Genomic DNA, 14195 nt, shown 5'->3' on the forward strand with positions numbered 1-14195 from the left:
TCCGCAGGTGTAAAACCGCAGGTGGATTCCGCACAAACACCTGTGGATTTCTCAAGGAAAATCCGCAGAGGTTCCATCTACGTGTGCACATACCCTTAGCGCTTCTGTACCCAATATTTTATCCTCACAAGGCTATACTAGCTAATGGACTGCAGCCATTAATTTAGGAAAGAGGATTGATAGGATGCACCAGAACTTATACAGCAATACCATTTTAGTGTTAATACTTTAACATTACATAAATTTCAATAAAAGTCAAGTTTTAATCATAAATCCCTTAAATTGGGTCTATTTACCCTTTGGGTAATTTAAGACAAAAGGATGCAAGGTAAGCACCAATCCCTTTACTACAATGAATGGTGTCCATTGGCAGCACAGAAATTAAGCAACTTGTTAAAGGGGTTTGTCTAAGATATATTTGGCAAGAAACAGATTATTAATCAGAGGTTGGAATTAACTCCCTCTTAAAATGTTTAATGGACACCTTGCTTAACAGGACTGTGGAGTCTGTAAGCCATTCTTTTGACTCCTGAGCACTGACTCCTACTGAGCATGTACATAAAGAGCAGCACAGATTAATCTCAACTAAAAGCCCAGATCCTTAGATCAGGAGCAGAACAGACATTTATAGGACATAACTTTCCCAAATTATGAAAACATTTACAGCACATCCTGCACTGAACCCAATTTATTATATTTTAGGGGTCTGTCCATTTTATACCGACAACCTCCACAGTCCTGCATACCAAAAGGATGGCATCTAAATCTGGTAAGAGAACGTCTTATCCTGCAGACTGTGGAATCTTTTGGGTTTTTTTTCCTGCAAACCTTAGAGGCATCGGTCTCTTTCTTAGATGACGACAACAAGATGAGAAAACTTTAACCAATCGGAGGACAGTTTGACAAAAACATATTTCAACTATTCTGGTCTCCTTCACCTTTCTGGACCATTGGATTTTACATACTTAACGTATTTCTAGCCTCACAAGTCTCTCCAAATTGTGGATCTGCAGCCAAGCACTCCCCCCAGGTGAGCATAAATGGCTTTAATATCCTCATTTTCCATTCGAATAATGTAGGCCAGACGAATTTGGTAAATTGCAATAGTGGATAATCCAATTAGATTTCATCTACTTTGCATGACCAGCCTCCGTTTTGTACAAAAAAAAAAAAAAAGTGCCTTCCTGTTAGCGTTGTATCGGTGGTAATAAAAAAAAAATAAAAAATAAGCCCACAAAAACCCAGTATCAGAAATGACAAGCTGCTTCTGGAATGTAAAATCAAATCTTAAGGTTGTATTTTATTGAAAATATCCAGGTAAGTTAACAACTGCACTTTTGTTAATAAACATAAAACTTTACATTAGAAAATATGAATAGTGTAGTGTCTGCACAGAGGGACTAGAGCGCCTCCAACTAAAACATCGAACTCTTGCAGTCTCCCGGTTCAGGTCACCAACCCTTTTGGTCTTCAGTGCAGAAATGGTGTAAAGAAAGGGTTAAATGCCTCTAGCGCTGGCAGGGTGTACCCACCATAAGGGGACATCAGTGGTTTCCATGAAACAGCTGCGTTATATTTTCATTAAAGTTGTGTCTACTATAGACTAAGAGCTTTTAATGGGCCATGGAGAAAAAAAAAAAATACAGTAATGGATTTATATTGTGACAGTGGGTTGCAAGTAACAGCATCTTGGCGCTTTCTGCACCACAGGTAAGGGTACAACCCGACAATGGACTGGATATAAAGAACAAGTCATGGGAAAACAAAATCTGGGCTTCAGCAGGAGTACAAGGAAACAGTACCAGTCCAAACTGGTTATAAAAGCTATAAACGTATGGCGTTACCCTACCCCATCCTTTCCATTACATCGCTGTAGCATTAACCATATATAAACAATGTAGAACATGCATGGTTTCTGAGCCTGTGCAGATCTTCACTCAACAGCTGCATTTACAATTCTGCTCCAGGAGCTCAAATCTTCCAGCAGTCCTCCCCTCTGGTGATTGACCGCAGTGCTCTATAGTGTCTATATACAAAGCAGAATAAAAGGCAGCTCAGCCAGCAGAATTGTGATTACAGGGCTGGATTACAAGGGAAGAAATGGAGCAGATTTTGTCTGAATTTCTTTTTTAAATGTTCTCCATATTAAAGTACCTTATATTTCATGAGTTTATTTCCACAGTGTGAAGAGGAGAGGTTAATCTTGAGTGGAAACTAACCACACTATCAATTTCAAATCCACAGGATGTTAAAGGGACACTGTCACCTGAATTTGGAGGGAACAATCTTCAGCCATGGAGGCGGGGTTTTTGGGTGTTTGATTCACCCTTTCCTTACCCGCTGGCTGCATGCTGGCTGCAATATTGGATTGAAGTTCATTCTCTGTCCTCCGTAGTACACGCCTGCACAAGGTGCAATCTTGCCTTGCGCAGGCATGAACTATGGAGGACAGAGAATGAACCTCAATCCAATATTGCAGCCAGCGGGTGAATCAAACACCCGAAAACCCCACCCCTATGGCTGAAGATTGTTCCCTCCAAATTCAGGTGACAGTGTCCCTTTAAGTTGTTTCCTGGTTAATGCAGCAACAAATCTGCACAGAGCTGTGGGCCCAGACCCTCAAAATGCAATGTATTTACTGTCATGTGGGTGACATCCTGACACTAATTGGGGTGTAAAGGTGACCCCTATGCTTCAGTCCTACGCTGCTGCCAATAAAAAGTGACTATAAAGCAGTGGCTTACGTCTATCCAGGATGGCAAATGGCCACACAGTTCAGAATTTGCATAAATAAAATAGCAGTTTTCATTTACCTCTTTATAAACTCGATTTAAGGTAAGAAGTGAATAAAATTCTTTGTGGCCAGGAGGACGGGAACCTGGACTTTTACAACAAATGCAGCCCTTCCTAGCAATCCGGGCCGTTCACATAAGATATGCAGTCTTTGTTTCCCGGAGTCCAGAAGTAAGCGGTTAGTCTAAGGCACATCAAAGCCACGTGCATATATTACAGAACGCATCCAGAAAAAAAAAAAATTGCATCCGCACAATTTGCATTTAGTCTACAGATTTAGTAACATTCCAATCCCTGAATGATCCTGTTAATGTCCTACGTATATTTCCGGTAACATTACTATGATCTCTTATTACATTATTGTTAGACACATTGAAAGTTGGGTACAAGATCTGCAGCGCAAACCTTCTGCACAGGCCTCTTCGGAGATTGCAGGAAACCTGAGGATTTTGGCAATGGACCCGTGCATTTTACCTTGTTCTTCCTCTACTGTCAGTTGATTTATGTTACCAATAACTGTTCATTCCAATGCAGCATTCACGAGTATAATTCAGCATGGAGAGAAAGCAACATAGTGGCACAGGAAAGTAGAAATCCTTCTGGTCAAGATGCTCTCCCCTCCGTCTGCACCCTAAACCTACAAAATCGCTCTTCAACCACCCAACACAAAAATAATTAGTTTACAAGCCAAATGGCCTGTAATTTCCTTCTGCTCAGAGAAGGTAGAAGTGGCCAGTCATTAAAAAAAAAAAAATCAATAGTCCTGTGGCTTGCTGTGTATACCAATATGTAGCCATTTCATACATATCCAGCTCACAGAAAGATGGAAATGGTGTAAAGATGGGAGCACCAATGTTTGAGGAGAAACTCATGCTGCATCTCTACAGAATGAAGCCAGGGTTGGGAGGCAACCGTTGAGGTGGTCTTTGAGGAAGAGCCGGGGGATACTGAGGTGTGTATGGAACAGGGTAGCCAGGCTGCGGCATCTGACCTGGAGGCTGATATCCTATCCGTGAGGGAACAGGAGGACAAGGGGACGCTGCGTACGGGAGCCCCGGAGCAGGCTGCTGAGCGGCCATGGCAAAAGGAGTTGGATACATTCCAGCTTGTGCAGGTGGCGGTGGGACAGCTCTTCTAGGCAGGACTGTAGGTGGGGTATTGAAAGGTGCCGGGTACGATGATGGAGGGGCCTGGATAACTTCAGGTGGTCTTGACTGCGGCTGCATAGAAACCTGAGGGAGTCTCTGTCCTTTTAACACCATCTCTTGAAGTTTCTCTATTTTCACACGCCGTAAATGTGCTAATTTGCGCTTCGATAAATATTCATCAATAAAGGAATCCATCTGGATACCGCCATCAAGAAAGTTTTCCGCCATATTCTATTTAAAATCAAAAACAAGGTTATACATTTAGGGTAACCCAGCAACAGAACCTGTCATTTTCCATATTTCTGAATACATTTGGCCTGAAACAATTCAATTTCCACACAAGTCCTACAAGTTGATAAAGTCAACCAAAACAAAGGAGTCAAAGAAATCAGTAGTGTTTTTTTTGTGTGTGTGTGGGGGGGGGGATGATCTAAAGTCTAAGTGGCAAAAGTATCAATTGCCTTCAGTATCTGGTGTAAACTTGTGCAGGAATAACTGTATATAAATATGTCCAGTGATTGTTGATTAGTAGTGATGAGCGAGCGTGCTGGAATAAGGTGTTATCTGAGCATGCTCGAGCCCTAATGGAGTACCTGCGGTGTGCCCGAATACTATGTTAGAGTTGCCGTGGCTGCATGGCTCACAGCTGTTCGACAGAGACTGGCTGTTAGGCTGTCGAACTGCGCACCGAAGACACTACTAAGGCACGAGAGATCACACTTATCCGAGCACGCTCACTCATCACTACTGATCAGTCCTGCGCATCCTCCCTACAAACCAGCTTCAACTATTATGTTGGTGGTTTTTTTCTCCTTATGAACTGTTCAGTTCTGTTCCATTTCTGTAGGATTAATGTGAGGTCTGACTGTGCCATTGCAAGACTATTATTTTTAAGAACAACTTGGAGAAAAGAGTCATCAGTATTTTATACCCCAAATTAATGGCATGATGTAAAGGTGCTCTAATGCTGACTAAATCCTCACCTTTCTTGTACAAATCTGTTTTAGAGGAAGCCATAGCTGAAACTACATGCTAATGAGTTCCAAGTGCAGCAGGTGGGCACCACACCTATGGCGTTCCAGTCTCTCTGCTTTTTCCCGCCCGCTGCCAATCTCTGACTGGCAGGTCATGGACACATGAGCGACCAGTCAGATTGGAGGCAATGAATAGGGAGGCACAGGAGGGCTGGAAATACACCGCTCACCCTCTGCACTTGCAATTCACTAACACAGTTTCACACTATGGATTTCTCTGAATGTATTTTTACAAGAAAGATGAGGATTTAATCAGCATTAGATGGAACCTGTCACCTCCCCCCCCCCCCCCCCAAAGCGTTTTTAACGAAAAGAGCCACTTTGTGCAGCACTAATGCTGCATTCTGTCAAGGTGGCTCTTATTTGGGGTCCCTTCCAACGCTGCAATATTCGTTTACCTGTAGTCTGTCCGGGGGGCATGTCTTCCCCCCCGCCCCCGGACACAAAGCAAATAAAGAAGAAAATAAGTCAGCAGGGTTTCTGCTATGTAATCTGAGAGAAGCATAGTATAGGGAAAGAGAGCCCGATTCCAGAATGTTTTGTCTGATGTAGATGCAGCAGAGAAGACACTTGGGCAGTGTATAATTCCACCCACACCTTTGATTGGCAGCTTCCAGTGTACAATTATCAGTAAGCTGCCAATCAGTGTTTGGGGGCGGGGTTACATAGACTAGCCTGACTGGTGTACATGTGAGTTATAGTGTAGTGATAATGTGTTCATGACACTGATCATATTAAAAGTAAAACATAGCCTAATAAGTGACACATCTCTGGAATCAGGCTCTTATGTGCTACATTAGGCTGCTCTCAAATAACTTGCAAAAACCTGCTGACTGATTCCCTTTAAAGTACAGAAAAACACAGTATAATTATAATTTACTATTGACCAACACTACATATGTTAGGACACCCAAGAAATACTGCAACATATCTGCCATTGTAAATTCTATAATTCTCACAGATTAATTCTGGAAATACCCCAAGAAGAGTCACATATGGCTCTGAAGGTTTATACTACGTCTTTTATGATAAAACTCCAATGGCTTCATAATGTATTTAACATCAGAAAAATCCCACCATTTCCAGTTAGCCCAGTTTGTTAATCTTGTGCTAAATATCTGTCACTGCACACTTTCTGGTATTTCACTCTTTAAAGGAAACCCGTCAGATGCATTTTGATCGCTACGACGGCACGATCCGTGACGCTCCAGCATCGTAACAATATCGCTCCAGCGTCGTAGACTGCTGTCACACGTTGCAATGTACGACGCTGGAGCGACAATTTCATGACGTATTTGCGATGTAGAAGCCGTTGGTTACTATGCGCACATCGTATACAATATCGTGCACACCTTTGTTACACCATGCGATCATGCCGCCACAGCGGGACACTAGACGACGAAAGAAAGTTTCAAACAATCTGCTACGACGTACGATTCTCAGCGGGGTCCCTGATCGCAGGAGCGTGTCAGACACTGCGAGATCGTAAGTATATCGCTGGAACGTCACGGATCGTGCCGTCGTAGCGATCAAAATGCCACTGTGTGACGGTACCCTAAGGGATTAATAAGCGTCTAGTGTCTGACATCAATTCCACATGGATGTGATCAGACACCTGAATAAAACTGGATGATAGGAGTTACCTCCGTCTCTTCCTCGATCTTTGCTCCTTCAGCCTGCAGAAGTGCTAGTAATGTTTCCAGTGATGCATTAACAGACTGCTGATCTGGAGAAAAGAAATTATAGAACAAATTAATGCAACCCTAAAATAGTAAATTAGTAAATAGAAAAACAAACCGCAAAAGGTAAAATATTGATCATTAAGGGATGGCAGTTTTAAAGACTAAAAATTGGAAAGGCAATAAACTGATGTGCTGTGAAAAGTAAAAGTATTCATCTGGAATATTTACACAGTGATTGGGCTGCAGCCACACTTGTCAGAACTAGGGGTACAGTGCAGGATGTGCTGTAAATGTTTTCAGAAGAATTTGGGAAAGTTATGAAATGTCCTATAAATGTCTGTTCTGTTCCTGATCTAAGGATCCAGGCTTTCAGTTGAAATGAATCTGTGCTGCACTTTATGCACATGCTCAGTAGGGGGCAGTGCTGGGGAGTCGGAGTCAGGGAAATTGAAGAGTTGGTGGTTTGGCTTACAGAGGCCACAACAGTAAGACACCGATTGATGTGGTGAATACTTTACCCAGCTTTGTCTTCTTTAACTGATGCGATTCCATTAACACCTGCAGTTCCTGGTATTTCTGGGTGAGAGTGGCTTTCCGGCTGTCCAGCTTAGGCTGGTAAAGCAGGTTTGCTTCAGCTAAACTTCTGTTCCCTGCAAGCGTCATTTCCTTGTCGAGCTGTACGTTCTGCGCCTACAGAAAGACAAACAGCCACAATATAAAGGCAGGGCCGCTCACATACAGGCCATTGTTCTCCTGCAGCCTGCACAAGGCATGGGAAGACATGCACCTTTACAGCAGATGGGTGGTCACAGGTTACAGACCAGACACATCAAAAGAAAATTGTTCTATTATCGCTGAGCAGGTCACAGAATCAATGTTTGTTATGGACCAAGAACAGATGTCTGCTGAAGGGTGGTAATTAGCCTAATAGGCTGACAGATCGCACGTTCATGCCCACAGGACAGTCATTAACATGGTAATATGACTATCAGCAGCACAAGTTTACACGTGACAGGAGCTTAAAGGGAATCTGTCACCACATTTGACCTATCTAAACTATTACTATGGGCATACAGGTTATAGACTGACAAGAGGGACACCTGCATGTCTCGTAAAAGAAGATTTCTCCAAAACAAGGTATCTGATATCACTTTATGTAAATAATCTCTTTCAGGCTCTGGAGAGAATGTTTGGAAGATAACTCTGCCTCCGGAGATTATGCCACATGAAGGGGAGTTACCAGTGTGATGGCCGCACTCTGCTCTCCTAATCTTACTGCAGAGCTGTGTGTGACTATTGGTGGTGAGCGAGGTAAGGTGTTATCTGAGCACGCTCATGTCCTAATCGAGTATTTTGGCGTGCTAAAAAACTATGCTTGAGTCGCCGCAGCTGCATGTCTCACAGCTGTTCGACTGCCGCAAAACTTGCAGGGATTGCCCGCTTGTTAAGCAATCCCCACATGTGTTGCGGCTGTCAATCAGCCGCGAGACATGCAGCTGCAGCAACTTGTGCACTTTTTCGAGCACACCAAAAATACTCGATAAGGACATGAGCATGCTCAGATAACACCTTATCCGAGGACAACAGGGCTGCAATATTGTCACAATACAGCAGAATTCAGATAGAGAAGCAAAAACTGTATGCAAGAAGACATTTCGTTTCATCTCTTCTATGTCAGTTAGTTGACCCAAACACTGGGAACTCCCCCTCCATGTAAAATAAGTTCTGAGGCAGAGTTATCTACCAGGCACCATCCTGCCCAGAGCCTGGAAGAATATAATACAGAATAAAAGAAAAACATGGATTTCTCTGGAACACCGCCTCAGACCACATATCAAGGCGCCATTTTATTCAGCTTCCTATGACCTACATGCTCAGACGGCTCAGGAGGGTTGATCCTACTGACAGATTCCCTTTAAAAATCATTTCACCTGATGAACAAGTGCTTTTCTTGTTTGTTGGCCTGTTTAGACAGGCAGATTATTGGGAAATAAGCATTCCTATTAGCGCTCATTCCGAATTATCAGCCGGTGTAGAAGGGCACAAAGGCCACAATCCACCAAGCAATTTTCTGTAGTAACATTGCTTGAACTGTTACTAAATTCCTTGACTTTTGGCATTTTTACACCAGTCCTACTACCTTTTTAGAAAATGGTCATTGTTACACTGGAAGGTACATGACCAAGAATGCAAACTCGTCATAATTTATGCCAAATACAGAAATGTACTCCACTGCTGTAATATTTCTTGCGGTGGTGAAAGCACGTCTTACAACAGAACACCATCAAGACTGGCGAACAAATACCGCTCTTTGCAAGTCATGGCGTAGGTTTTGGGCTTTGCTTGTTGGTGGTTGGATACACACAAAGCTGACGTGATCTAATGTCCAACACATGCCAGATGCAGAAGACGAATGAGGCCACTGCGGTGACATATCCCTGCTGCTTTCTGTCACATTAATCTGGTTATTAAACTGACTAGGATCTGCCAACATTACCTAGTGTGCATGGGCTGACCATAGTAACGCCAGATCAAATGGTAAAAACAATCACAAGACTTTTCTACAATGCAAATGCTGGAGAGACAGAGCACAGGCCTCCACTTACATAGGAAAACTTATGGAAAGCAAGCTGCAGCACGTCTGTACTTACAGATGCTACTGTCCGATAATCCGACTATTTCATGAAAGCTTGACAGTTTCAAGACTCTCCTATTAAAACATCACTTTATTCTAAAATAATGGGCTGATCACCAGAATGTGTGTGACTGGCTATGTAATGTACAACATTGCTGCACATTCAATGTATAAATGCTCTTTTCAGCTAGATAACATTATTGCCCTTCTGTTAATGGAAGTTCCTAAGCACACACGTGCCTGCTCGGATGCAAGTCCTGACCCAACTATGGGTGTAATGATCCAAACGGTATCATGGAGTACAATGATGCCTCACGTCTAGTGGTGAACGAATATACTCGTTACTCGAGATTTCCTGAGCACGCTCGGGTGTCCTCAGAGTATTTTTTAGTGCTCGGAGATTTAGTTTTCATCGCCGCAGCTGAATGATTTACATCTGTTAGCCAGGCTGAGTACATGTGGGGGTTGCCTGGTTGCTACGGAATCCCCACATGTACTTATGCTGGCTAACAGATGTAAATCATTCAGCTGCGGCACGAACAACTAAATCTCCGAGCACTAAAAAATACTCGGAGGACACCCGAGCGTGCTCAGGAAATCTCGAGCAACGAGTATATTCGCTCATCACTAATGGGTTCATCCAACGAGTGGCTGCCGATTGTCACATGCTGACTACTAGACAACCCCCTGGTCCCCACTTGCCATGTGGCTAATCTACATGCAGTTTTTGGACAGGTGGTATATGTAAAGTGCGGTTTGAGGAGTGTCACATGCATGGGCCGTGTGATCAAAAAACGCATCTGAAATTGAGGTAAACGTGTACACAATCATTGGCTGCATGGCACACTATTACCAAGTGTCCGGTACCAAAAGGGAACATTCAAAAGCTATGACAACTGTGATAATACTGGGACTCACTAGTAACCTGGGAATATACAGAAAACTGAAAATTCCCTGAACATCTGCATACGGATTTTAAGGCTTAATAGGCAAAAATCAGGAACAGAATGAAGCAGAGTATGGACTTCATAATCTACTTTTTCTTTTGCTCCTCGTGACGCCGGTCTTCTCGCCATTTACATGTATTGTAGACTTTCAGTGTCAAGTGCTGCCTAATGAGCTACACTGGAAAGCTGATAGGTTGCATAACACAAGACATTTCTAGTGGCCGCACCTTGAATTAAAGTGATCTCTGTACTGTAAAATCTACAGATAAATAATGAAATGGTTACATGTAATCAGGAAAGAACTGTGCAATCGATGACTGGTCAGCAGGACAAACGGCACAAAAGACAGGGAGCTAATGCTTCCGCACATAGTCACAATACTGGAGAATGATGACATTAATACTATCTGCTTTCACAAGTCTGCAGGTTGCCCAATATCTCTCATGTTCAGTAACTCGCCATATACCATGAGCTGGTAGTTCCTTTTTATCAGCATGCTGCCAACACTATGGCTATGTGCACACGATGCAGATTTAGTGCAGATCTGCAGCAGATTTTTCTGCAGCAGAAACGCTGCAGAACTGCACTGTGATTTACAGTACAATGTAAATCAATGTGAAAAAAAAAAAGCTGTGCACATGGTGCAGAAAAATCTGCGCAGAAACGCTGCAGATTTCAAAGAAGTGCATGTCACTTTTGTGCAGTTCTGCAGAGTTTCTGCACCTCTCCATAATAGAAATCCATTGGTAAAAAACGCATCAAAAACGCACCTGCGGATTCTGCCAGGAGATGCAGATTTAGTGCAGATTTTATGCAGAAAATTCTGCACCAAATCTGCATCGTGTGCACACAGCCTATAGGTGCTGGAACATCCTTACTTCCCAGCATGTATGAAGCTTGGCACTGTCCAACTGATTAGCCTACCATAAAGTGAAAGCCTGCCTTTCTAATTATACCTGTATGCAGTTTAACGAAAGAGAATCAAGTAGAAATATAAAATATCAGTCCCCTCTGTTACCGCTAGAGAAGGATTACACTTCACAACAGGCAGTGGGCAGCAAGTTACACAGAAGGGAGACACAAAGCGGCCGGAAGGCTGGAGCTATTTTTCAATGGCAAGACAACATTATTTAAAAGTTAAGCGATTTCCAGATTATGCCTATTACATTATCAATTGAGATTAGTTTTTTGGAATGCAATAACCACTTATGCCATGGAGGTTCTTACCAAATGATCTGATAGAATGAAATGCTAATATGGCATCCTAGAATGGGACCCTCCTGAGGCCACAGTGTTTACAAGCAATCGGGCAGCACGGTGGCTCAGTGCTTAGCACTGCAGCCTTGCAGCGCTGTAGTCCTGGGTTCTAATCCCACCTTGGACAACATCTGCAAGGAGATTGTATGTTCTCCCCGTGTTTGCGTGGGTTTCCTCCCACATACCAGAGACATACTGATAGGGAATTTAGATTGTGAGACCCATCAGAGACAGCGATGATAATGTGTGCAAACCGTAAAGCGCTGCGGAATATGTTAGTGCTATATAAAAATAAAGATTATTATTGAAGATTATTAATTGTGGTTACTCTACGAGGGGTACAAATGCGACATTTTTTAGAAACTGTATATTAGAAAATCTCTTCCTATCACATTCCTGGCAGTTTAGCGCACTCATTATTAAATGCATCCGTGTCAAGTATGTGGAAAATGGAGTAAATGCCTCCATTTACATTAGAGGAAAGTCAGCCAATGATTTTTTTTTTTATTTTCAGGGGAGATATGAAAGTTGAAAACACATGACTGCTTGACCAATCAATTGGAAATAATGCTGCTCCACTTGCTGATCGCCTGATCTTTTCTATATCATAATATAGATGCTAAACATAAGACAGCTGTGCAGAGTAGTGTTCACAAGATAAGGGTTGTGGTCATTACACCTTACTCCCGCAGCTTCTCATGCCTATTACTGCTCAGTTAAACGCGTAATTTTCCCTACCGTAAGATGTGAGGCCAAAATCTGCCACCACTTCCTGATTAAGTGGCTGACAACCAGTAGGGCTCACCTTCCTCAGAATTGTTTTCCCAGCACAGCACTGCCAGTAGTCACCTGATATGCAGGAAACTGCAGTACAACGTCACCAGAATTGAGCCATGTGGAAAAATGCCACAGGGATCTTTGTCAATTTAGGTTTGGGAATCAGAGTTGAGACCCTACAGATATGCAATAACAAGGTAAGATAAGAGTGTCCCTTTAATATCACTATAGTGGGGCATTGGTCAATTTAATTCCCTTTAGATCATCACTTTTTTTTCCTTCGAAAGTTTGTATGGTATCAAAACTGTGCGTATCTGCTGGGGATTAAAATCTGCTGAGTAAAAAGGTTTCTTTTCCACTAAATCGGCAGCAATATTTATAGGGTCATATAATGGATAAGACATTGAAATTAGAGAGCCAGCGAAGGTTTCTTTATTTTATTGACTGTTGATCAATCAGCAATGATGCCAACCAGTGGACTGCAGAAAGTAACTTGTGTTACTAAGTAACTAGTAATTGTTTTGCTTGAAACTTATGGCTAAAAAAACAAGAAATCCATGCATCTTCCAAGTTTCTAGATACCATGTTGATCACCGAGAAAAAAAAAAAAAAAATCACATGAACACAGCAGCAACGCTTAAAGGAAAGAAGAGCCACAACCATAGTTTACAGCTGCGTTCTCAGTGCGTGATGCAATGATACAGCCCTGATCTCTTGGTCTAATCTCCTGCATAATTAAAAAGCAAAGATGACTGAAATCTTTCAGGCAAGGTCAATATGGGGGAGGTTCAGCACTGCTGAGTGTAGCCATGTCACATTACAAACCCTTCCATCAGCTTTCCTACTCTCACAGCACTGTCAGCACTGCTATACTACTACCACTCCCCCCAGCTCTCCAGAGATGTATCAGTAATCACACTTATGTCTGTTGTGCACAACTTGCAAGTGCTCTGCAGTGGGATCAAAGCAGAGTCTCATTGAATTAGGTTACTCATGTGTGAGGAGTAGTGAGACAGCAAGATGCCAGAGCACAGCAGAAATAAATGTGATGACAGACACTCAATCAGTAAAGCTGATGAAGGGTTACTAATGTGACACAGCATCACACCGACTCATCCCTGAGCACAGATAGGAGATCAGAGCTGTATCATTACATCTACACACTGAGAAACCATACTCTAAATATAGGTGGGGGGAGGGGTGCTTTTCCTTGAGTGTTGCTGAAGTTTATAACGTAGAGCCGTGAAAATAAAAAAAAATCGCTTTTGTTTACACAAAAATGATCTTTTCGCCCACAAATTCTTATTTTCACAAGGGTAACAGGAGAAATTAGACCCCAAAAGTTGTTGTGCGATTTCTCCTGAATACGTTGATACCCCATATGTGAGGGTAAACCACTGTTTGGGCGCACGGCAGAGCTCGGAAGGAAGGAGCGCCGTTTTGGAATGCAGACTTTGATAGAATGGTCTGCGGACATTATGTTGCGTTTGCAGAGCCCCTGATGTACCTAACCAGTAGAAACCCTCCACAAGTGACCCCATTTTGGAAACTAGACCCCCCAAGGAACTTATCTAGATGTGTGGTGAGAACTTTGAATGCCCAAGTGCTTCACAGAAGTTTAGAATGCAGAGTCGTGAAAATAAAAAATATTTTTTTTTTCCACAAAAAGATATTGTAGCCCCCAAGTTTTTATTTTCACAAGGGTAACAGGAGAAATTGGACTGCAATAGTTGTTGTCCAATTTATCCCGAGTACGCTGATGCGCCATATGTGGGGGTAACCCACTGTTTGGGCGCACGGCAGAGCTCAGAAGGGAGGGAGCACCATTTGACTTTTTGAGCGCAAAATTGGATGTTGTGTTTGGAGACCCCCTGATGTACCTAAACAGTGGAAACCCCCCAATTCTAGCTCCAACCCTAACC

At 42.7% G+C, this 14195-nt stretch overlaps 1 protein-coding gene across 1 annotated transcript in view; it reads right to left on the reverse strand.

The window, feature by feature from the left end:
* Positions 1 to 1275: 1275 nt before the first annotated feature.
* The window catches only part of VPS37B (VPS37B subunit of ESCRT-I), a 33949-nt gene continuing 21029 nt past the window's right edge, over positions 1276 to 14195 (reverse strand). The window contains exons 2-4 of the mRNA XM_069755706.1: positions 7176 to 7347; positions 6619 to 6701; positions 1276 to 4172 (exon numbers count right to left, since the gene is read on the reverse strand). Of these exons, the coding sequence (XP_069611807.1) occupies positions 3675 to 4172; positions 6619 to 6701; positions 7176 to 7347 (753 nt within the window). The 3' untranslated portion in view covers positions 1276 to 3674. The remainder of the gene's footprint in view (positions 4173 to 6618; positions 6702 to 7175; positions 7348 to 14195) is intronic.

This window comes from Ranitomeya imitator, chromosome 1 (assembly GCF_032444005.1).
Source record: "Ranitomeya imitator isolate aRanImi1 chromosome 1, aRanImi1.pri, whole genome shotgun sequence".
Taxonomy (NCBI): domain Eukaryota; kingdom Metazoa; phylum Chordata; class Amphibia; order Anura; family Dendrobatidae; genus Ranitomeya; species Ranitomeya imitator.